This window comes from Lagopus muta, chromosome 27 (assembly GCF_023343835.1).
Source record: "Lagopus muta isolate bLagMut1 chromosome 27, bLagMut1 primary, whole genome shotgun sequence".
Classification (NCBI taxonomy): Eukaryota; Metazoa; Chordata; class Aves; order Galliformes; family Phasianidae; genus Lagopus; species Lagopus muta.
Window position 1 is genome coordinate 4,353,025 of NC_064459.1, and position 24,121 is coordinate 4,377,145.

The window sequence follows — 24,121 nt, forward strand, 5'->3', positions numbered from 1 at the left end:
ATGTGTCCCCTGACAAAATGCTCTCAAATTATCTTCAGTGAGTAATGACTTGCATTTAGTATTTTTATTCCTAACTGTCATATAGATCATTTTTCTGTAATACTTTACATAAATTAGGAAGCCTCCCCCATGGCATGCATACGGCTGCCAGAGCGTTGTTACGAGATTAAAAGTGCAAACAACACAGTTCTCGTGTCGTTTGGAAACATGCAAACAGAACGAAATGATAAACTTGGAGGTTATAGTGAATTACAGGGCCATTAGTCGGAACAGCTTTGGGAAGCGTTTGGCTTTCCCAAAATAAAGTTATTTTCTTTAGTGCAAAATGGTACCTGACAATCCTTGCCCTGTTCAGAAGCTGATGGAGGTCTTGGGTTGGGAGCTGGCAGTCAGGTGGCTGCAGCACATCTCACTGTTTAATGGGGTGGGAGGGCTGCAATCATCAGGTTGCACCATTCTGCTACAGAAGGTCTCTGTAGGCTGTGGTTGTGGGAGGATACTGATAGGTATCCCCAAAAAAAGGAGCATGTGAGGAGGAGACTCCAGCAAACCATCCTGCTGTCAGCTGTCCCGTTTATCACGTTGCTTTTCAGGGCCTCTGTCAGTGCACTCAAAGGCAGCTGTAGGATTTGGGTACAGCACTCCTCAATATGTGCAGTTTGCTCCCTGACTGCACTGTCCTAAGGGGGAACAGTTGCTATCACAGCCTGTACCTGCCTTAGGCTGCATTGTCACAAGTGAGTGGATTATTTCATTCCTGATGATCAGAGGGTGATGGAAGTATTTCTGAAGGTTTGAAAAATGCTTTTCCTTTTCTCAATTTTGGACTAATGAATATCAGAGGCAGTAATTCTTACATGCTTTTCACTCTCATACTCTCATCCTTTCTCTCATCCCCACTCAATGGCTCTCAGCTCTTATCCTGGCACTGTGAGGGCTTTATGACCTGTGTGTCCTCAGCAGGAGGTGATGTTTCACAGTGATAATACAGTTGCCATAAAATATGACTTTTAGAAAACAAATCAGGCCAGGCCTTCCAACTCTTCTTAATAACAAATACAGTTAGCTTTTCCTCCTTAAATCACTACAGAGGAAGAGATAATAATAAATATATATATATATTGCTTTTTAAAAGAGATAAAAGTACTGTGATTGCTTTCCAGGGGACAGCAAGGAGGGGGAATAACACAGTTTTATGGAGTGGAAGCACAAACAGAAGGCAGAGGAAGGCTGTGTGGAGCAGCAGGAGAGGAGGTGTTGCGGGAGGGAAAGAACTTTGAGTGCATGTGGGGAGGAAATCTGTCATCCCACTGCACGTGTGGATGCTGAGCCTGAATTGCCAATGAAGGCTATGCGTTTTCCTAGGACTGTTTGTGTTGCCTACGGAGCAGTGAATCCTGTGTTAAGCACAAGAACTACCTGGTGGCTGTATCTGACCCCTGGTGCTCAGCCTGGGCTGCCCAGCATTGATGGAGCGACAGGGTCTGCAGTGTTCAGTCTGAGATGATGGCAAAATGAGCCCTGTGCTGTCGCTGCAAGGTGAGCTCAGGCCTTGGGACATTGACTTCAAGTGTATAGAAGTCAAATTTATTTTCCCTTCTCCTTGCCTGGAATAATTCTTTTTTTTTCTTTTCCTCTTGTTCAATTCCTATTTCACTGGTTGTATGGTTGTGTAACATAAAATGGGTTCAACTGGAATAGTCTAATAGAGGAGAGGAAAGCAAAGCCCATTCCTGACCCAGCAATTGCAGCCGCCTCAACAAATCAGCGTTTTCAAAAGAAATTCTCCCACAAGCACATGTGTATTTCACAGTCACTGAGCTCAGTGTCTGAAGGGGCAGAGGTGCATCTTACATTTATTTTTTTCTTTAGACCTGATCTTTTGGAACAGTTTTTATAGCCTCAGCTGAAAGCAGTCAGTGCCTGCTCAGTAGTTCTGTGGGTGAGGTTATAAAGCCACAGCAGCTCACTCAGCCAGGAGATGGGGTTATTCCTTTTTTGTTCCTCATGTCTTCAAAATGCACTCCTCTCACTCCATAGAAGATGCTGTTGCCGGATGGAAGGAAGTTGTGCTCAGGTGTAAATGCTGTCCTTGGAGCAGAGATGTGAGGAGGAATGTTCAACACTCATTGAGCCAGGTGTTAAGGATGAAGGTGAGAGTAACTGCCTCTGTTCCAAACAAGGTGCTTCAGATTGATTAAAAATCTGGAGTTCAAATTGAAAAGTAATAAAAACGAGGACAGGATTTGTTAATAAGGTTCCCCTTCTATATTAGGAACAGCGTGTTGTTGCCTTGAAAAACTGAGTTTTGATCAAGCTTTGTATTTGTGGATTTATTTATTCATTTATGATTAATTGGAATCTTGCTGCCTTACTCTTAGAGGTTTGGCTGGAGACCAGAAGGACCTCATTAAAGACTGCTGAACAATTTTTTTTTTCCCCTCATTTTGCTACTTCCCTACTGATACTTTTATTACTTTTCCCCATGGTGCTTGACAATGCATATGCTTTGTGTAATGCATTACTAAGCATAATAGCAAAGCACGTGGGGAATAAAAAGAAGTTTTTCTTGAAGCATCCATAACATCAGTTAATTTATGTATGAAATCTGCCAGCAACACAAAGAAGCAGTTGTGTGTTTTTCAAAGACGCTTCTGCATTTTGGTTCTGCAATTCTAGAAAGATATCCTTATCTCATTGCTTGACAGGGCCAGAAGCAGCTGCAGCGTGATAGTAAGAATGCTTACTGTGTGGTGGGTTATGCTACTCAGCTGTAGAAATGGCTCAGATAAATCTGTGTGTTGATAGTGCTGCTGTTCCCCCATGTGGTCTCTCTGGCATTCTGTCTGGTGCCCTTTGCTCTCATATAGGAGTGTATGAGCTCTGCTGGGGGGTGTTGTCCTGTTGGCTGATAGCAAACACCACAATGAATTGTCCCCTCCTGTGACAATGAGGCTATAATTTTGCAAAGAAACCATATCTACCCTAGGAATAGATCATAGCTACGCTGTTGATATCAGGAGAGAATAGCAGCTCTGTCTGCTTTCACACCCAGGCTTTGCAACCAAATCCAAAACTTGCTTCTTGCTTGTGCAACGATCATTGTTTAATAAGTGGCAGAGATAACTGGCTTCCATCACATCTCTGCACTCTGTCCTCCTCTGTACAAGTTGTTCCCTTGCATTAGGACGAGCCCTTGTGGTCTTCAGGGAAACCTGCACTTGTTTTATCCTCCCTCCTGAGATGCACTGAGCACCCAAAGAGCTTTTGTGAAGAATCCACGTGCTGTGATTAATTATTCAGTATTAAACCAGACGTGGCTTGCAGGCAAGAATTATAAAAAATGGTAAAGGTCATTTAAATGGCAGGAAAGAAGATACCAAAAATAGTGCATGGCTGGCAGCTTTGCCATGCTGGCCTCTGAATGAGTTGTTGCTAAAAATTGGCAGGACATCTGTCTAAATCTCTGAATTCTATGCAAAAATCCCTGACTGACTCATTATGTGCATTCACCATTGCTGACTTCTTTGCATGATGTCCTCTGTTTCTCCTGAAGTGCAAAATTACATTTGAAACAATCACATGCATCTATTGGAAGATAAGCTCTCAGCTGTCAGCATCTTCCCTTTATTCGTGCTTGCTGAATTCATGTAGGAAGAGAAATGCATTCTTTTTTTTTTTTTTACCATTCTGTCTTCCCCCATCATTTCTTTATTCAAAGGAATCATTTTATTTGAGAGGCTCTGGATGCTGTCATGTTTTGGCTGACGGTGGTTAAAGTGAATTTTTGTCTATATCGCTTTGCATGTTAATTTCTGGGCCTCTCTGTTGTCCTGCTCAGCTCTGATGTTTCCCATTGTGATCTCAGTGAGCTCAGAGCTGTTTGCTGTCCTGGGAGCTGCAGGAGCGCAGTGCTGCTCAAATCACTGCTCCCAGCAACTTCTGCCCAACCTGACAAAACACAAACAGTTCTGCAGTTCAGTGGACCAAAATCTTCACAGCTTTTTATCATCACAGCAATCTCAAGACTTGCTAGGTTGAATATCTCGAATTTAGGTTGGTTATGACCAGACTCATGGCTGATTTGCTCCAAGCATTGCTTATACCTGACACGACCCAATGGTGTTGTATTGTTTTTAGGGTTGGTTGGTTTGAAGGTGATGCTGAGCTCTTCTACACCAAAAGCAACACTTGAGAGCTCCTGGACATGGGGTCTATGTTGCATCCCTTGTGCTGCTTTCTTTTGTTTTATGTGCAAACAGTTTCAACATAACGAAAACCAAAGTATTTCCCACATAGAATTTGTTACTTAAAAAAGCAATAAAAGGTGACCAGAATGGCACATCCTCACAGCGATGTAAGAACTCCTTTACCAGAGCCTCTTTTCCTCCCCGCGCTGCTTAATTCATACATGGTGATTTCAAGGTGGTGTTTGTTATATTATTCTTAATTAAGCCTCATCAAAGAGACAGAACATGTCTTTTGGGGCTGAACTTAATTTAATTAACAATATATTCTATCAGATTTTTTTAAAAAATTATTACACTTTTGCTTCTTGCCTCTAAGACACGCATCCCTTGTTTGTATAGTTTAAATAAAACCATAAAAAGAGTTATATTTTCACTCCAGAGTTTCCTTGCCCCCATGTGCCCCCCTTAATGTTTGGAATTAAGCAGCAGGGAGATTTAAGGCAGTGTTTCAAGGCCATTACGGTTAGCTATACCTCTGAGATCAATTGAGCAACACAGTGCTCACAGAGCACTTAATCTACGTCACAGCAAAGGCTCCAGGGTGCTGCCCAACGGAAGGCATCTATTTACCAAATTAAAAGCACAGCAAGGAAAGGCCTGGGTGGTATTTAAGCATATTTTATTGACTCCTATTCTGCTCCTATTTAGAAAAGTTCTTGCTGATGGAAGATGATGGATGAAGCTGATTGCTCAGCTTTCCAAAAGAAATAAGGCTTCTCTGATTTATTCCTCTTCCGTTGACAAAACAGCTGTGGTGTAATTGGAGGTTGTCCAAGTCTGGCTGGATGCACAGTGCAGGCAGCTCCTATTGCTGCTGTGCTCTCACCTTTGTGGAAGTCACATAATGGAGGTTCTGTCAGCTTTATGTTTAATGTCAAATCTGGTGTCGAAGCCAATTATGTATACATAAGTCTCCAAGTGTGTTTGTGGACAATGAGAAGATTCAGGTATTCAGTTCTTCACTAAAATGAAGCAATGCAACTTTATGCCAAAGGCAGATCCGATGCATCATTTCTGTGCATGTGATACACATTTATGGACACCAAGAGCAGACATCACCCAAATCTGATTTGTTAAAAGTACCCAGTGTGTAACATTCCTTTGGATGCATGCACTGAATTTTGTGTGTTGTGGATCTACAGTCATTTTATTGTTCTTCAGTGGTTGTATTTGCTTTTGTGTTTGCTTTTGCTCAGATGATGATTTAGTTGAGCGTAGGCATGGAGTGGCCCATTGGTTACACTTTTTTGGTGTGTATTACAGTTGTTCTTAATGAAGAAAATCCTTAAACCATAGCATCACGTAGCACTGTGGCCGAGTGCTCTGGTTTGTCATATAGAGAGCTTGTTTGTCTGAACTCATGTGTTTAAGTTCAGCCTTAGGGAGCACCACTGAGTTTACTGCACTGCAAGAGCAAAGATTATGGCTCATCTCCTACGCTACACATCTGCTCATTAAGTTTCCAAGCTCTAAAATGAAAGATATCTAGATAAATTTTTAGATGTATCTGCATGAAATACATAAAGCCTGTGTTACATGAGATTTAGCATTTCACTGTTTCACAGGACTTTATCTTTCTAGTGAGTCTTTTTCTTACATGGAAATATGGGTTTCCATCCGGATACTGGATTGTTTCCTGCTCAGTTCAAGTATCAGACCTCACCAAGATTCTAGCTGCTTGTTAGGGCTCAGGGTTTCATAAATTCCTTCTCAGACACTGATGTTCACTGCAAGGGTGCATCTGAACTGTCAGACTTGACAAATACATCTTCCAAGTCCTGGAACAAAAAGCCTTTCAATCATAGAGCTGTGATAAACATACTAGATTAATAATGCTGCTTTTCTTGGGGAGAAGATGATTCAAACAGCAGTGAAGTAACAAGTGGTTTTTATCATCTTGCAGATATGAAAAGGATATTGTTCACAGACATTTGAACACAGTTCTTGAATAATTTCCTCATCTTTCTCATTGCTTTTCATAAAAAACAGAGGAAGACATGTTGAATGTAGCTGACAGGGCTCTGGGCAGCCCCATGCTGCTTTGTGAGCATCTCCTAAACACAAGATGCCAAGTTCAGTGTGCAGATGTACATACTTAACTACACGAAGATAATTATAGGCTACCAGCTTCTAGGAGATGCTATTTCTTTCCTCCTGATGTTGAATTTGACTGCAAGCAATAGCTCAGTTCAGGGTGCTACACACTATTATCTAGTTGGTCAAACGTGCAAAAATGGTTTTATTTTTCCTACTATAAAACCCTTGCTTTCATGACTTTTCCAACAGGTTGCAGTGCTGCAGTCAGGCTTGTGTGAAACTCCTTTCTCTTCAGTTCCCCTTCTGCTCACAGTGCCCACATTGTGCAGAATGAACCACAACGCAGCTCCTGCCTGGGAGCTCATTGCTACTGCTGAGCCCTGATGGGATGGGGGGAAGAATCAGGGGACAGATAAATGTTGGAGGTCAGTTGTTGTCATCCCTTTGGACTTAGCTCAGTGAGTCGTGTACCTGTGCTGTATTACAACAGCCTTTACCCGCTGTGGCAATAGCAGTGAATGTGAGACTTCTGGGGATCAGCTGGCATTTGGAAGGAAGAGGAAAAACCTTTACGCTTTGTTCTGGTTTAGGAAAATAGGAAAGCTGAGGATGCTTTTGTCTTGACAAGCAATCTAGATTTAAGCAAAGGCTTTGTACATTATTAATAAAAAGAATGTGATCAGTGTAATTCTTTCTTTTCCCAGCTCCCTGTGTGAGTACATGTTGGTTTTGTAGAACTGCTGCTTCTGTGTTTGTGACAAACTTGCAGAGGTTCTTAAGCATCAGAACAAATTTGTCACGCTTTAGTAATACACGTTTTTCTGTTTGAATATATTGTGTAATGTGTGGTTGCGAGCTTGGATTTGTGCACATATACCAGCTTGATTCTCATAGCACTGCTTTCTGTTCTTTGTACAATGTCTCTGGATGATCTGACTTCTGAACCAAGGAATTTGTTCAAGCCTCCAATGCTCTTGGTTCCTAAAAGCAAGGCAAGAACTTGCTGCTGGCAAGTGACTATTGGGTGTGTTAGAGAATGGTGAAACTGTTCTGACCTGCAAACCTTGTTGCTTCACATTTTCCTCTCCCATAGGGATCCCATGGGATCAAGCTGGGCAGCTGTAAGAGGTGCCACAGCATGGACAGATTGCAGGGAGTCTGTATCATCAGTGCAGTTGTCTGTACTGTCCATGCTAAGGCAATGAGTTAAGCATAAGTTGTAAGGCTAGCACATGTTTGTATCTGATCAGCTTTTTAAAAGCAACATGAGTGCAGAACTGGAAATGCAACTTCACTGTCAACAGTTCAAATTTATTGTTAGCTGTTTACACAGGATCAGGAAAAGAAGGTTCTAGACAGATTCTAGGTAGATAGGACTTGAATAGGAGCACAGACATCGTGTTTGTAAGGAATAAATGATCTGTTATGGCTTTAAATGGTGAAGGAATGTATCAGGGGCATATTGTTGGATCAGCTTTATGCTTTGTGTTATGTCACCCCCAGGATGTTGCTTTACCTGCCCATGGAGGGCTCAGCAGGTGAGATATGGCAGCCACAGCTGCACGGGGCTTCAGTGGGAACAGCTGTCAGCTGCATCTTATCCATCACAGCACTAACCAAACGTGGGCATTTATCACAGCTGCTAAAGCACCACGTCTCCTCACAGAGAGAAATCCAGCTAACGTATCATGTTTGTGGAGTTGAAAGGAGATGGATTTTAATGTCATACTCAGTAGCTTTTGACATGCTGGAGAAAATGGGAGCATGCTGGGATGTTTTTGCAGCTTTTTGCTCTAAGAGCAGCTGCTGAGTTGTGTGAACATGGTCATTTACCCCTCTTCCCCTCACCAGGTAGGAAATTCCTTGCAGTTTGCTGTCATGTAAAGTTTCTTTCTATGGATTACATGTGCCTGTTATGAAAATAGACTGCATTCAGTACAAATCTGTATTGCAGACTTCTTGATTTAGTCCAGTGCTTCTGCTTGCAGACTGTATGACACACAACAGCAGTGCTTCTCACACCACCAAGCAGCTGCCATTGCAGAGTTGAAATGGTCCAACTCACACTGGCATAAAAAAACCCACAAAGCTTTACTGAGTGACTTGGCTTGTTCAACCTAACATCTAGCAGCCACTTGAGGGTAAACTGAGATAAAGAGTGCAATGTATTGTTGGACAAGAAGTAGTGATCAGGTCGAGAATGGATCAGTGGTTGCAGCTCGAGGCATCGTTGGCTTGTCAAGCATCTCTGAAGAGATGACATTCACTTTTTAGTAAAGCAGCAAAGCAAGTTCTTTGCCTGTAACTGAAAACTGCATATGTCTGGGTGTTTAATGAAGTTTTCTGGCATTTATCTGGTGGTATATATACAGTAACCTCAGGAGGGGAGAAATTATGATGGCTTCTGTAATCTGTGAATAACTTGAAGCCAAAAACCACAGAGAAGATCTATGAAGAGTTGTTTCTGAGCTCTTTAGTTTTCTTCCCTTTGGGGATGTGGCTGCAGTTTGAATCGTAGGAACGTATTTCTGCTTTTTAAAGTAGCCCTACTGTTATTGAAATTAATGCTATTGAAATACAGCCTGCTTACTGAACTTGTGCTGAGATGTGTGCAGCAGGTCTGGCTCTGCTGCTGCCAGATTGATTGGCCTTTGTGTGTGGGGGGCATCTGGTGTTTGGGGCCAGATCTTGAAATCACAAAACCTGGAGGTCAAAGAATGTATTGAAGGAAGTTGTGAAAGTGATGTGAAGTGTCTGCACTGGAAGCCAACCCCAACTTAAACCTCTTATAGTCAATCATCTTTGTGTTATTATTCATCAGATTACAGAAGGTGTTTGTTAATTTATTGTGCCAGGCATTCTTAATGCTTTATCGCAGGGTGGGAATATTCTGTTACAAATATGAACCTTCCTATTAGATTGGAGGGCCCTTATTTTGGTATTAGATGCTGTGAGCTTTTGTACTGATGTGAGTGGACTCTTGGTCTGATTGTCCTCCCTCCTTGGAGATGGGATGTGTGGTATGAGATGATGCCACTATAGAAACTCACATCCTTGTGAGTCACTGATTCTACCTGGCCTCTTGAAATCAAGGTTATTCTACCAATACAGAAAAGAAATATTGTTTGTTGGTTGAATAATAGCATATAACATTCTGATTTCATGGAATCTGAAAAATAGAAAGCACAGAAATCCCTCAAAAAAAAAAAAAAAAAAAAAAAAAATCAATGAAAAGCCCCATTCTGAACCTTATTTCCACTGCTGTGTAGAGGATAAGTGAGGGATGCTCTCAGGAATACTGGAGCACACAGGGTTTATGCTTCCTCACCAAAATGCAGGGATGTTTAACATCAGGAAACAGTCTATGTTCCAGAGCCTGCGTTCAAAAGGAGTCTGCTTGAGGCTCCTTTGGAAATCATTCTGTATAATAGAGGATCAGATAACGCAGTATTTAGTAAAATTGCTTGAAACCCCACAGGCAGACAACGTTAAAATCAATGGAATTCACGCAAGGGTAAACCCTAACACTGATGAATACCCAAACTGATCTGAAGGGTGGAAGAGGAGAAGAAGGGTGGATGAGCTTTATTACTTCAAGGTGTATCTGTGCTTGTAGAGAGATTTCAGGACAAGAGAGTTTAGCTGATGCACATAACAAGATAATCTCCCAGTATTTGAATAGCTTGCCATTCTCACCCAACGTGTGCATTTCTCTCACGAGCAACTGCTGCAGAGCTAACAGCTGTATGTCTTTCCAGGTCTTTAATATGACAAAAGCTTAAAATGCCCTTCTCCTTGAAATGCAGTAGAGTATAGAAAAGATTTTGCATGAGGTAGCGTGTGATTCAGATGGAAAAATGTCAGGTTTTGAAAATTATTAAATCTTTGTGCTGCACAGAATTGTCAGCTGAAGGGGCGTTTGGTGTAGGAGGTTCTTGAGAGACAGTATTTCCAAATTGATCTTTTTGTGCTTTTTTTTTTTTCCCCTTTTGCTTTGTTTTGGAGTTATTTCTCCCCCAGCAGCAGCTGCACAAACAGGCAGGTGATCAATAGGACAGCAGCTGCCAGGTAGCAAAAGTGTTGGAGAACTGATTCTGATTCACTGTAAGGGAAAATGCTAGGGAAAAAAATAAGGAAATTGGTAAGCAGCTGCATGAGAAATCGTTCCATGCCAAGGGAAGACATCTTTCCAGAGCTATCTGGAATTGCTGTGATTCAGAATCTCTCAGGTTGTTCCTTTTTACAGACGGTGCAGTTCTGCACGTGCTGCAGCTGTTGGTGAGTGGTATTTCAGTTCTTCCCTATGAAGGACCTTCTAAGGTTGAATCTCTCAAGGAAGTTCTCAGTATAGGTAGGATGCCCACAGGAATACATGAGTATATTTTTGTCTGGATGTCCTTTGGGGTTCTCATCTCAACTGCTGCTTCAGAATTTGCACTGCAGTACTTCCATGGGTGGATAGGGTTGCATGCAGAGCTTTGGGGATGATGCTGCTGCAGATGGGAAATGACCAGTATGTGGCAGGTGAGTTAATAAACTGCCCAGTCTGCAGTGCCATTCCACCAAGAGGCTGTGAAAGGTGTTTATTTTACCATCTCCTTGTCCTGCTTCTCTCTGTGGTTATTTCATCTAGCTGTTGCAGTTGGTTTTATGTCTATTTCATCAAGTATTTGAAGCAGAGGGTTACCTTGAAAAAGCAGATAGATAGAAAGTTAATGGCCAACTCACACATCCTTTCTGCAGGAGCACAGGGATCACTACAGTGCCCATTACTCTGGCTCTCTATTTTTTCCTTTGTTATATGACATGTAGTTACTGCAAATATGCACGTGAAAATATTTGATAATGCAAATGTCACATTGCTTTGATTAGTATTTACAGAAAGACTTAAAAACACCTGGGACTCGAGTCTCTCTAATTACACAGAACCTATCTCCTAATTGGATTTTTCCTCTGTTGTGGGATACTGTATGTACTTCATAAATTCAGTTATATTTGAAATGCCCAATACACAATAGAGTCAGGTTTAGGATAGACAGGACCCTTAAAGTCAAGTTAAATGTAATGTATCTCTATTGAGCTCTGCTTAATTTGTGTGAAATGTGACAAGGAATGAAAACACTTGCAAAGAAAAATTAACATGTGATTTTAATTCTGTATTTTATGTGAATTAGGAAATGTAGTGATCTTCTCATCAGAACCCATTGCTCTAAAGTGTGTGCTCTATGTTACGGATAGAATGATGTCTGTCAATGCCTAACGTTGGGTATTTTCTTATGTTGTTAGGTTTGAGATACCTGAAGAAGCAACAAAAATAACTACAGCAATCTTTAGTTCAGTTTTTAATTGGATCATTAGGGATTTAGAAGGCAGTTGCTGAGAATTACACTGTTTTCTCTACTCTTGGCTATCGAGTGCCTCAAGATACGCATGACAGCGATGTCTCAAACCCTGCCAGGAGGAAAAGAAGCTGTTGCTTTCTCACAGCTGTGGTCGTCTCTTAGTTCATGGGTTTTGCAAATGAACACTTGCGTGTTGACCTTAATTACCAAGACACCTGAACTCAGGCCTCATCATAGCCATATTACCGTCTTCTCCTACGTTTCAGGAGCAAATAAGGCAGTTTAGAGCGCTCTCCTCCTTTCTCATGTCTTGGTCCATTTTATCTAGAGGTATTTTAGAGTATGAGAGACATATTTGATATTTAGTGAGAACATGACCTAAAAAAAAAAAAAGGAAGTGTTTGCTGGTGAACAGTTTATGTACTGAAAACTCCATGATTATTTTATTTATATGTTTTGAGGAGCTTTATATGATTTGTGAGCAGAAACGCACTTTCACTTTTTCTTGGGATGAATTACTGGTGGTAACATTGGATTTTCTAGTGAATACCACAGGGGCAGGAATTAAGATAGAATAACTGCATGTACATATGACTATTAGTACAGTTTTTGATAAAGTAGGCTGTAAGAGGTCATGTTGCTAAGGAGGAGCTCGACAGCACTGTTTGCAAACGCAAGGGAAGAAATGTGACCTCTTATTTCTCTTGTCGTTGACTTTCATGCCAAGTGATGTATATCTGTGCTTCACCTCAGGCCAGGTTCTGGTTTTAATGTAATTTATACATTTATAAAAGAGATCTTTAAGCCCAAAGAAGCCCAGTGATTCATGTTTTGTTCTGCTTGCACGTTTGGTAATGAGCATTGGCAAAAAAAGGAATAGGTGAGAGGGGGAAGTTCCCTTTTGTATTTGGAATTGTGATAATGTCTATTCACATAGGAGTGATTTAAATGTCATGTGCCATACTGTAATTTACCTCTGACAGTGACTGATATTTGAGTTTGATGCACAGCAAGGTTACGATATAAGGCAAAAGAAGAAAATAAATGAAAAGTGCCAACTTTTCCAATGGGAAAGATAATTTAGGTGAGACTATGATTAGAGCTTGTAAGCATAGGAGCTATTTCTGACCAAAGTACAAATCAGCATGCTTCCATTGCTCTCTGTACACCCCTCAGGATCCTTGTCACCCCTGGTTATCACAGCTCCTATATAAACCATTGGAAGGCTTGGTGCTTGGGATCAGACCTTGGCCTTGTGAGGTTTGAAGGCCAAGCCAGGCTTTGTCTTTGCAGTGGTTCAGCCAAATTTTGACCTGAATTTCAGAATTCTCTGACTTGATGGTGAATGTTAGCATGTTTACAACCTACAGGTTCATTATTTTTTTTCTGCTTTGAGTTTTTTTTTGTAGCTGAATAGAAATTCTACTTTAGATGTCCATCTCTTGGCCAAATAAGGATTCCCTGATAGTTCCTGTCTTAAAAGCATTATATGTTGTTTTTTGTCCTTATCTTCAATGCAGTCATGTGCTATTTGAGAGCATCAGGTCGTTGGCACCTTTTCTGCTGGATTGGAGGGACCTGAAAGGGTCAGATGGACAACAGCCAGGGAGAGTTTGTGTTGATATCTTACGCACAGCATTGAACACATACTGCTTACTTCTCTGTGCAGGCAGCCAAAGAAAAGCATTGAGAAGATTTGCTGGGTGACACGTTGTCAGGAGTTGCAGGCATTATTCTATGGTGGAGGAAGAATTTTTTTTCCCCTTCAACATTTACAAAAAATTAAACTGACATTTATCTGTAGAGCAGCTTTGCTGTTACAGTGGTTTTAAAAGAAAATCAGTTTGGTGTACGTGTGGGTTTTCTTTGCCCCCTTCTTAATATATGATCAGCAAATGTATGGCAGACTTATTACTTGCTTGCAAACAAAACAGAACTCTTCGTGAAGCAGAATGCCAATGTCTCTGCAGTGAGCATCTCCTCCTGCAGCTGCATTGGCTGCTGGGCACGTCAAAGCCTTGAGCCTTAATAATGACAATTGATGTGTGAATTGAATTCGTGGAAGAAGCTCTGGTGGCTCATTCAGTAAATAAAATGCTGCTGCAGCTAAGAATGAGCGTTGTGCCACAGGTGTGATTATGAACTGGGTACAAATTTATTATATTTATTATTGCTCTGCTGCTGAGCTCCAAGTGCTTGCTTGCATCAGCAGGTACTGTTTTTTTGACCCAGGACTTGATAAGCAGCTGTGTTAAGTCAATAATTGTACTTGGGAGAAGTCTGTTCCTAGAGCAGAAGACCAGACTACTAAGAAATATGTGTAGCTTTCAAGGCAATGTGAGGTATCTGCACGCATCAGAATCCAAGTAAGGCTTTCCAGAGCCTCCCCCCTCTCCTGCTTTGTCATGTACTTCTATCTATGCTAAATTTTTCCAGCTGCCTTCAAGACTTGTTCCATAGTGTAGGAGCTGTAAGGAAACACTGACTTTGTAATGGCAACCATTGCACTTGGCAGCGATACGAGGCACCTGTAACATCATCTAACCCAATGATGTGTGTTAATTTCTTCAGGGTTTTTTTTTCCTTGTTATTTATTTCTTGTTCTTAAAACAGGCAACAGCAGAGCCTGAACCTTCAGTGCAATCTGCACATCTGGTGGTCCTGTGGCACCATCTGGAGATGTGAGATGCTCAAGTCTCCTCCATCTCCTACAGCCTGCTGACAAGTATGATGTGTTTGCAGGAAATTCTTAACGTTTATGTAACTGATGCTATTGCCATTGAAGCTGACCTCTGTCTGGTCAGCATGTTATGGTAGCTGTGTTGTACCTAGGAAGGTTTTAGGTGTGTTTTGCTCATTCAGAATGCTGGTGAGGCTGTGATGTTTTCAGGCTGACTGCTAGCTAAATACACAGTGGTTGTCCTCATCCATTTGATTCTCTGTATGCATACAATCAGGTATTATCACGTGTTTTCCCATTTTGCTTTTAAAGTTGTTTTTTTTTTCTGTTTCTTGTGGTTTGCTATGATTCACACATTGCATTTCTGTGTCACTGATTTGTCTCTTTAGAATGCTAGGGAGTCTTTTTCCTTTAAAGATCAATATTCCTTGCTAATGCATAAGGGACAAAATAAGTGGATGTTGAATGTATGAACATATGAAAGATTTCTCAAGTTTGTAATCCACTTAATTTTTAATAAATTGAATATATCATTTTTAAAAGCATGTATAGCTTTGATACAGATAGGTTTAGAATACATAAAGGATTATGATAGCGTAACATTAATCTCTGTTGGCACTAAAAAGACTTCTGTTTCATGAGCATATTAATCCTTATGGATGGAAACAAACACGGTATCCTCCTGTAACCCATTAAAAATGTTTCTTGAAAGTTGCTGCTATGAGTTCTGTGCAACAGCAGGGATGGAGGGACAGCACAATGTCAACTGAATTCATGGGGAAAAGAAGTGTTACTGAAACAGGCTGCTAGAAGGAAAGAGAACGGAATAAAGGAGGATTGAGGAGTTGGCCTGGGTCACATTGGCACGCAGATTCTTCGCAGTGAAAGCGGTTGTGCTCACTTACAGAGCGGTACTTCAGAGGCTTTTATTGTTACAGCAAAACGCTGTTGACATGGTGGAGTTTCTTTCAAATGGATTCTGTGAGAAAAGGCGTTTGGATTGTAGTGTTGTTACTGTTGTGTGGTGAAAAGTGGGGGAAAAAGGGGATTGTTCAGAGAAATACAAGAAATAGGATCATGTAAGGCAAGGAGCTTCTCTCCTTTCCTCTCTAAGGAAAATACAGCTCACAGTGAAGGGTTCCCATGTGTGTTTCTTGTTGGTTGGTTCACATCAAAGTGTTGGCTCGTCCTTCAGCAGACACAGGCAGTTCTTATGGGTTTTTTCACCACGAAGCAGTGAATTATTAAAGTTGCCTCAGTCGCTTCCAAGTGCTTCAGGTCGTTCTGTCATTCTCCTGAGTTCCACTCATCACTCCTGAGCCCACAGATAACCTTCTGTGTACACCAGGACTTTCTCCCAATGTCCATTTTATCACTGCTGGAAAAAGCACTGAACCTTTACAGCTTTGTAGATGTAGAGTAGGTTACATAGGAAAGGATTGTTAAAGCAAATAGATGAATAATATTTGCCTTGATTTTTAATCTTGTTGAAGACAACATTTCCAGTGTTTCGCTCTCCTTTTCTGCTCAAGAGGACACGATGTCACCCAAAGCCTTCTAAACTACAAGGAAATATCATATGCAGCTTAGCATGGTTTTAATAGAATGGGAACTGAGGTCTGTGGCACTGGGCTGCTGGCTGCATTGCCAGCCCACAGTGTCCATCTGCAGACTTGACCATTCACCCTTTGGGAAACTGAAACTGCTAATGCCTTCCTGCCCAGATATGTTGTCAGGCTTGATGATGCTTTAAAAGCAGTGATTGAAGAAGCCACACAGTGCTGTCAAAGTGAAATGGAAAAAAAAAAAACAATGCAGAAACAGATGTAAAATGAAGCTCCAAGTGGAAGCATCCACTCCTCTGCTGAAGAAATAGAATTCTTTACAATTTAGATAAGTGAGGTTTGTTTGCAGCTAAAAATTTTGAGCACGCTGCTTTTGCATGATAATATTTTAGATTTATTTCCACAACTTATTGCACATTCTTTTTTTTTTTTTTTTTGTGGAGTTTTCATTGCAGAAAATTGCCAGGAGGAATGGATTTTTGTCTTCCCTCAGCTGGCAGAACAATTTTCCACCTGTCGCCCAAATATTTGATGGGGAGGATTATGGTACAGCTGCTGGAAGTTTATACTTTATATCCATAGGAAGGCTCTGAGTCTCACACATTGCCACCAGAGGTTGGCACTCTGAGATATGCCCTGCATTTGTGACTTCCAATGGGAATTATATAGCAAACCCTACAATGGCTGCATGGCACGTTTGCAAGCAATGCTTGACTTCCCACCTGCAATCCTCTTGAGACACATTCCTTCACTGGGGAGCAGCTTTTGTAACTAAACTGGGGCTGTTAGTTGGAAAAGCAACTTCAATGTTATTTGCCTTCATTCTTTTAACCATCTGACCCTGCCACGTATGCAGAAATGTGGGTTGTTTGTTTTTTTTTGACAGCCACGCAGACATCGATAGAAATACGAGATTTTGTTGCCTGTGTGAAATCCTTTAATGCCTTTGTTATTTCCTTTGCCACATGGATTTACTGAAGTCTATAGGGACGTGGTATTTAGCAAAGATTGACGATGCAGGAAACAGAAGAGTGGTCAGTAATCAAAGATGCATGCTGATGAATCTCACTGCATAATTTTTCTTGAAACTCTATACATTGAAAGTGAATCCAATTATTACTTATTCAGCACCGCTGGTAAATGATACAGAACTACTTAATTAGTATGAGTGCCACACAGGGATTGCATTTGGTAGTTCTGTCCTCTGTCATTCACTGTTGTGGTGGAACAACTGCCTTCCTGTGAGTACATATGGCTGAACCTTGAAGGCTGACAGCTGCAATAACTTGAAATCAAAACCCTTATAAAGTTCCAGCAGGCTTTAGATGGATGTTAAAACAAGTGAGGCACCACTGAAAGAAAACAGAAAAGAAAGATGTGTGAAATTAAAAAGCACAGGTAGTAAAAGAGTGATGTCTGTTGTTTGCAGGTGCTCGTCAGTAACCCAGTAACACCACGGCTGTGTGTTGCTGTTAAGTCCCAGCCCTTCATTTCAGCACTGTTTGGGTTTCATCCTTTGTAACTCACTCAGAACAACAAATTGAAGAGCTCCCAGAATAACATTGAGTCCTCTGACTAAAAGGATCCCTGTAAAGTTGTTCATTGTTCTTCCCAAAGTCTTCCACTATTCCTGCTATCCCTGGAGGTGCCTGAGGCCACAGATGGAGCCCTTTGCAGCCCAATTGGGGATGGATGGGAGCAGTGGGCTTTGAGGTCCCTTCCCAACCCAGCGTTAACCCACACAAACTCATTGCTGCCTCATGGAGCACTGATAGAATTGATGGAGGAGTGGGATTCCTGTGCCTCTCTGAATTCACAGGAAATAGAAAAAGTGTCATTCTATAAAGCATGGATTTAATAAGGCCTGCAGGGACGCAGTATTACAGAAGACTGACAAGATGAAAATTGGCATAACTGTTCAGTAGTAAAACGCTAAGAATTATGATAATATTTTATAAAGTACACTAAAAATGTAGTTTAAAACATTGTGGAAAATGGAAGTCTCTCAGTCTCACTCGGAAATATAATCATTTCCCATCACGTACAGGGTGTATAGTTTCAAATACAGATACAGAGCGTTAAGCAGGGTTACTTCTATTAAAAATAGATGTCATATGCTCATTATTGTTTGAGTGCTTCTGCGTTCACATCTAAGCAGAGAAATTGAGGAAAATAGGACGTGTGCTGATTGGGTGCCTTTGGATCCTCCTGCCCACGGTGCAGCCCTACCCCCTGCAGGCTGTAGCCCTACAGAAACCAGTTTTTCCAATTTTTCCAATTTCTTTCAACTTCTGCAGCACCTTAAGGGGTTGCAGGAAGGGGGATCAGTGTAGGAGCACGTTGAACATTCCCTCTGTGTGGGTTTGGAAACCACAGTTTGCTTATTTCACTGTTGAAGTGCTGCAGTAGTGCTGCTCACATCAGTACATTTCTCCATGTACTCTGAGCCTCTTTCAGTGTGCAGCAACTGTTTGAAGGAAAGTCAGCATTGGAAAAAAAGGGTGCTTTGGTGGTTATAGCTCTGAATGCTGCTCAAGAGAATAAGGTTTAGTTCTACTTCTCCCACGGGCATCTTGTATGATCTGTGGTGACCCATTTAGCCTTTCTGTGCCCATCTATAAAACTTGGCAGTACGGATGATGCCTTTTTTTGATGTTCTGATTTCCCTGGAAGTTCTTACATTATTGTTTGTCTTGGTGTGCGCCAAAGCAGTCCTGATAACTATTGCATTCTTTGAGTTTTTATTTAATAAAATTAGTTTTCAATGAAATACAGACGTTTAACTGGTTTACAGCCAGTTAAATAATACAAAAATAAAGCAACGTGAAAAAATGTGTGTTTTCCTTTCTGCCCCTTTCAGGAAATGATAACAGCGAAGCCCTTCCAGAGTCCATCCCATCTGCTCCTGGAACGCTGCCTCACTTCATGGAAGAACCAGATGATGCCTACATTATTAAAAGCAACCCCATTGTCTTACGCTGCAAAGCCATGCCAGCCATGCAGATTTTCTTCAAGTGCAATGGTGAATGGGTCCACCAAAACGAGCACGTGTCGGAGGAAAGCATGGATGAGACCACAGGTAAGGGCAGTGTCCTTGGGGAGGTGTAAGCACAAACTGCACTGGGGTTGTGACACAGTTGAATGGCAAAGAGCTGCGGGGTGCACTGAGCTGAAGGAATGGTTATTTGCTAAGTAACCAAGTTCAGCAGGAGAAATCCATTGTGTAAAAGCGTCTCTCTCAAAGGAAGAGAAATAAGAAGGGAGAAAGTTGAAAGCGATCAACAGATTTTATCATGCTTCTAGCACACCCTCTATCTTTTCTCATTTAAAAGCATCTTGATAACTATTGCAAACCAATTTAACGCTGCGCTGTCTTGTAATTTCACAATTCGGTTTTGTTATTGCTTTCCTCCTCTTTTTAACTTCCACGATTGCTAGGCAACTCCACGGGTTGGAAATAGCAGCGTAGGCACAACATCCTCTCCATCAATACCAGAAATTCCTCTTTAGAGGGGGGAAAAACCACGTTTAAAGAAGAAGATACATCTCCTGAAGTGACAGTGGTGTTTGGCATTCACTTGAAGTGACACATTCTGAAGAAATTTCATCCTAGCAGCTTTCTGTAAATGCTAATCTGAGTGAGCTCTAATTTCTACAGTTACCTTTTCAAAAAGAATTTAATAGGCGTAACCTTTACTTCTAAAGGCACTGCTGAATCAATATAGAAGAAATGTCGTTCCTAAATGTTTTTCTTCCATATGGTTAATGAAAAGCTGTCTTGTGAACACTGCAATTATGTTTTATAAGCCTTGGATTAATAATAGAATAAAAAAAAGATGAAGCAACGTTAGGTGGTAGGTTTTCTGTTTTGCTTTTAAATAACACACGGTAACATTGAGTTTTGAGACATGGAGGCACAGACTTAGCGAATGGGATCTGGAATATAAATGATGCAGATTTGAATTTAGCCCAAGGGCAGAGCTAGCAGTAAAAGTATTGTTTGCTGTCTGCACTTGGGCGTGATCCCAATAGTTAATGTGTTCTAAAAGCAGCCGTGATGATGCTCAGCATGCAGAAAGGCACGAGGAACGGCTACGTTGGGTGAGCTGTGAAGGACAGGCCTGGATGTTCTTCTCTCCTAGATGTATCCATACCCACAAACTACTTCAGAACCTTTCCCCAGCCTTCAGGAAACATCAGACGTGAGGTTTTTTGAGGGGAGTAAATGAGTGCTCTGACAGTCCTCTCATCTCTGGAGCCAAATCCAGAGAATAAACATTTCTGCTACCAAACACTCCGCGTTCTGCACACTGCGTGGGCTCCATCTGTGAGAAACTGCACTCAAATTTATGGCACAAGTGGTGCCTCTGGTTAATGAGTATCAATGCGTTCACCAAAAGGAAGTCATGCTGCACGAAAATGAGGCTGCCTTGTTCCATCCTTCCACTCTTTGGTATGTGGTGGAAATTTGGAGAAGAATAGTAGAATAGTGGTGAAGAATAGGAACAAATAAGTGAGCAAGACGTGCATCTTAGCATCCCTGCAAATTCCTGCCTGTGTGTTCTTAGCCAGGCTGTGCAGGGAGTGCACATAATGAGAGCCAATATGTGAACCTGAGAGGAAGGGCATCAATTCTGTACCTCTGTGTGGTTTGTAGTTAAACACTGGGCTGACACGAGCTGGCTGCCTGAGGGTGTATCGAGGGTTCTGGGAGGCTGATGGTTTGCATTGCAGCTTGTGCTGTGGTGACTTTGCTGCTGCTGATGCATGAAGTCAGGGCAGGTAAGGCAGCACGTGTCGTGACTGATGGATGCACTGCTGTGGTCCACTGCTCAGTTACAAACCCAATTATTTCATCTTCTGCCTTAGTTCCTGAGCTACAAAAAAAGGGGAGAGCGTTCCACAGTCTGCCTTTTGTTCTTGGTTCCATAAGCACTGCAGCAGGGGAACTTTGCTCACTCTGTGTGCTTAGAAAATAAGAGCTTGAGCTAATAGATCCTACTGTGATAAGAATATAATACATAATATAATGTGATGTGTATGATATAATGTGATAATATATAATATATAGCTATAGCTTGATGCATTTCTTTCTGCTTTTCTTCTCTTTTTTCCTGAATGTTGAGGACCTCACCTCCAAATTAGTTTACAAATATCTCAGCTTTTGGTTTTACCGCAGGATCAGACCACTAAAAGTAACTTGAGTTTCCACGTCTGATAAATAAAAGGATTACAGCAATAACTGCTGTCAGCGTTTTTCTCATTTAAACAAATAAAGCTGACAAATGCTGAAGTTCTGTGCAGCTCTGTTATGTTTAGTACATGGAGAGCAATTATTCATCTGCTGCCAACATTAGTCTATCTGCAGCTAAACCATCCAACGGTGCAGAAAGCTTATTAGCATCTCAGTACCACAGTCATAATTTTATATTCTGTAAGGCTGTGCTGTGTAACAAAAGATGATGGTTATAATTTGCACAATAATTTAAAGGGTTGACTTGCAGTGCTTATTAGAGTTACACAAGTTACAGGTAAAATGTTGTTCTTGTTTATGATGTGCCTGTTTGTATTTGCCTGGATATTTTTTTTTTGCTCTGTGTCATTTCCTATGAATGTTTTCTCTGGCATTTTTGAGACACAGATGGTGAGTGAATATATCTGCTGGTGAAATACAGTGATGATAAATGAAGAATATATGCCTCTGCTCCCCGTGGGTTTGCTTTCTGTAGTTGGTTCTAAAATAAGTGAAAATAGGTGTACTTTCTCCATAGACAACACATAAACAACTTTCCCCACAGAGTGGATGTTCTCTGGAGGTTCCCTCCAACCTGGATTCTGTTCGTTTGGATGCATCTGTTTTGTGGATTGACAAAGCAATGGAGTCCAAGGGACAGAATTCCTGTCCTTCTCCCCTTCTCAGTGCATCTCTCAAAATCATGCACTGTTTGGCTGCCTGATTCAAAGCTCATTAAGTGTTGCTTCAGGCTGACATATATCAATCAATATTAGTAAACATGTTGGTGAAAGGAATAGCTGAGGTGGAGAGCATTCTATCTTAAATCTAAATTTGTAGATGCCTTTATTCAGTGGTGACTGCTCAGTGTTGTACAGCATCAATGAGCCTAGAAATGGCTTCTGCTCTTCCACACATGATGATTTTTTCAGGTTGGTATCAGTAAAGGCTCTGTTGTTTGCACCAGCAGCTGTGAGTTCTCAACTCCTCATTTCTATTCGCTGCTTCCAAAAATTCCTTGAGTAGCTTGGAAATGTGGGAGATTTCAGTAGAGATGGGCTGTATCGAAACCAGGTGGGGAATGGTCAGCGAGGTAGGAGCTGATGGCTGGTGAGGGGATGAGTGGGTTTTCCCCGGGAAGATGCTATTTGAGGTCATGCTGGGAATAAGCTGACTGTGGGAGGCCAGCTATAGGTACTTAGGTACAGCAGGATGCCATGTGAACTTCTCACTTTGGTAGCAGTTCAGGCAGTGCACAGAGCAGCATTGCACTGCCTACAAACACAGACTCACAGGCTGATAGGACGTGGCTGCACAGCAGCGTGCATCAGCTAATTGAGTGCTGGGTGAGTGATCCCTGACCGGAGACAGCCATCTCAGAAAGGTCACTGTTTGTCAAGGACTGATTGTTTTTCATCCTTGTCAAAGAAGTCTTTAAGTAGATGGGTTGCAACCTCGTTGGACGTGGCTGCAAATTAGCTTGGATTTGGAGGCTTGAGCTTTTGAGGCTCTGGAGCTTTGAAATCATCCAGGGATTGCACAGAGCTTGATTTGTCATGTACACAGTAACAGTAAAATATGCATTTGTCAGTGTTATCCAGCATGCCAGAATGAGAAATGTTCAACCACTGGGACCTGCTGTGTCAGGTTGCCATGACTCCAGGGGTCTCTAATGGAACTTACTGTGGCTGCTCTTATCACTTGCCCATAAACATCATTCTATAGGAAGGTTGTATGGCTGAGAACTTGGGAATTCGTTGCTCTCAGAGCAGCCTGGGTGTTTACTTTGAGATGGTGCAGTTTCATTGTACGTCTTATAGCCCGTGTCAGCAGGGAGGAGGATTTCCAACAGAACTGCTGGGTTCTGCCAGTGATGTTTTCATCATTACAGGAAACAAAGGGAAGCTTTTGTAAACAATTTTGTTGACAAATGCATCAACATAGTAAAAAACAAAGCACAAATAGAAACAACCAGTTTGTTTATTACAGCATGGATAAATATTTGAGCTGCTAAAATGATTTTCGAGACAACCGAGGAAACTCTTGTAGGTTTGGCCATATCTTAAGATGTCTTTGGGAAATACGACAAGCCAAACAGGAGAAATGAAAAGAAATAATTTGCCTGCTGCTGGAAACATAACAAAAATGTTGTGTTGCTTTACAGCTCCTCTGCCCTCCCCCATTGCTCTCCAGTGAGCATCCCCAGTGGCCTCAGCTCTTGTTTGTCAGAGGACCAGGCTGACTTCCTGGTGCCTTCCAGGAGTGAAGTACCCAACCATTTGTTAATGATACCTGAGATTAAGTGGAAGCCAATTTTTATGGAGTTCAGGTTTAGAAATTTCCTGGTGCTTTATAAATTCACAGGCATGAAATATTTTAAGATGGAGTTTTCATTCATTTCCAGTGAAGGGGAAATAAGTACCTTGGGACTGCATCAGAGGAGAGAAAGAAGAAAGTAGAAGGCATGATCTTTTTTTTTTTTTTTTCCAATTTTCAAATTAATGTTTTTCTGACTAGCTCTCCTAAGTGATTCTTAGTGCCACTTAACAGTGATTTGGATTATATTTTCTCTCCCCAACGTTGTCATACAAAGGTAGTTACGTATTTAGCATATAGATATAGCAAACATTGCGAGTGTATAAAATAAGGTGTCAGGTTTAGAAGGCCTCCACTTGTTATCTTGTCTGAAACAAAAGCTTCTGCTCTGAAGGGCAGTGATGCTGAATGTTGGCTGTGTATGGGGAGTTATGGAAATGGCAGCAGGAGGAAAAAAAAAGCACGAGACTCTTCCCATCATTACTCCTGGTTTGCCTCCGTTATTCCATGAGATTCTTTTCTGAGTTATTTAGATGAACCTGTTTGATTCCTATCACTTATGCATAGTTCTGGTTGTTTGACTTGACTTGGGGGTAATGGATGTGGGTCCACCAGGGTGCTTCAGAAAGAGCTTCAAGTGCACTGAGAGTGGTAAATGGGAATACAATTTCATCTTATGTTATACAATGCCAAATAAT

At 41.5% G+C, this 24,121-nt stretch overlaps 1 protein-coding gene across 4 annotated transcripts in view; it reads left to right on the forward strand.

Annotated features, from left to right (window-relative positions):
* UNC5D (unc-5 netrin receptor D) overlaps positions 1-24,121 on the forward strand; it is a 140,030-nt gene that overhangs the window by 74,874 nt on the left and 41,035 nt on the right. For all 4 annotated transcript variants that reach the window (XM_048928097.1, XM_048928094.1, XM_048928098.1 and 1 more), the window contains exon 2: positions 18,735-18,953. In XM_048928097.1, the coding sequence (XP_048784054.1) occupies positions 18,735-18,953 (219 nt within the window). The remainder of the gene's footprint in view (positions 1-18,734; positions 18,954-24,121) is intronic.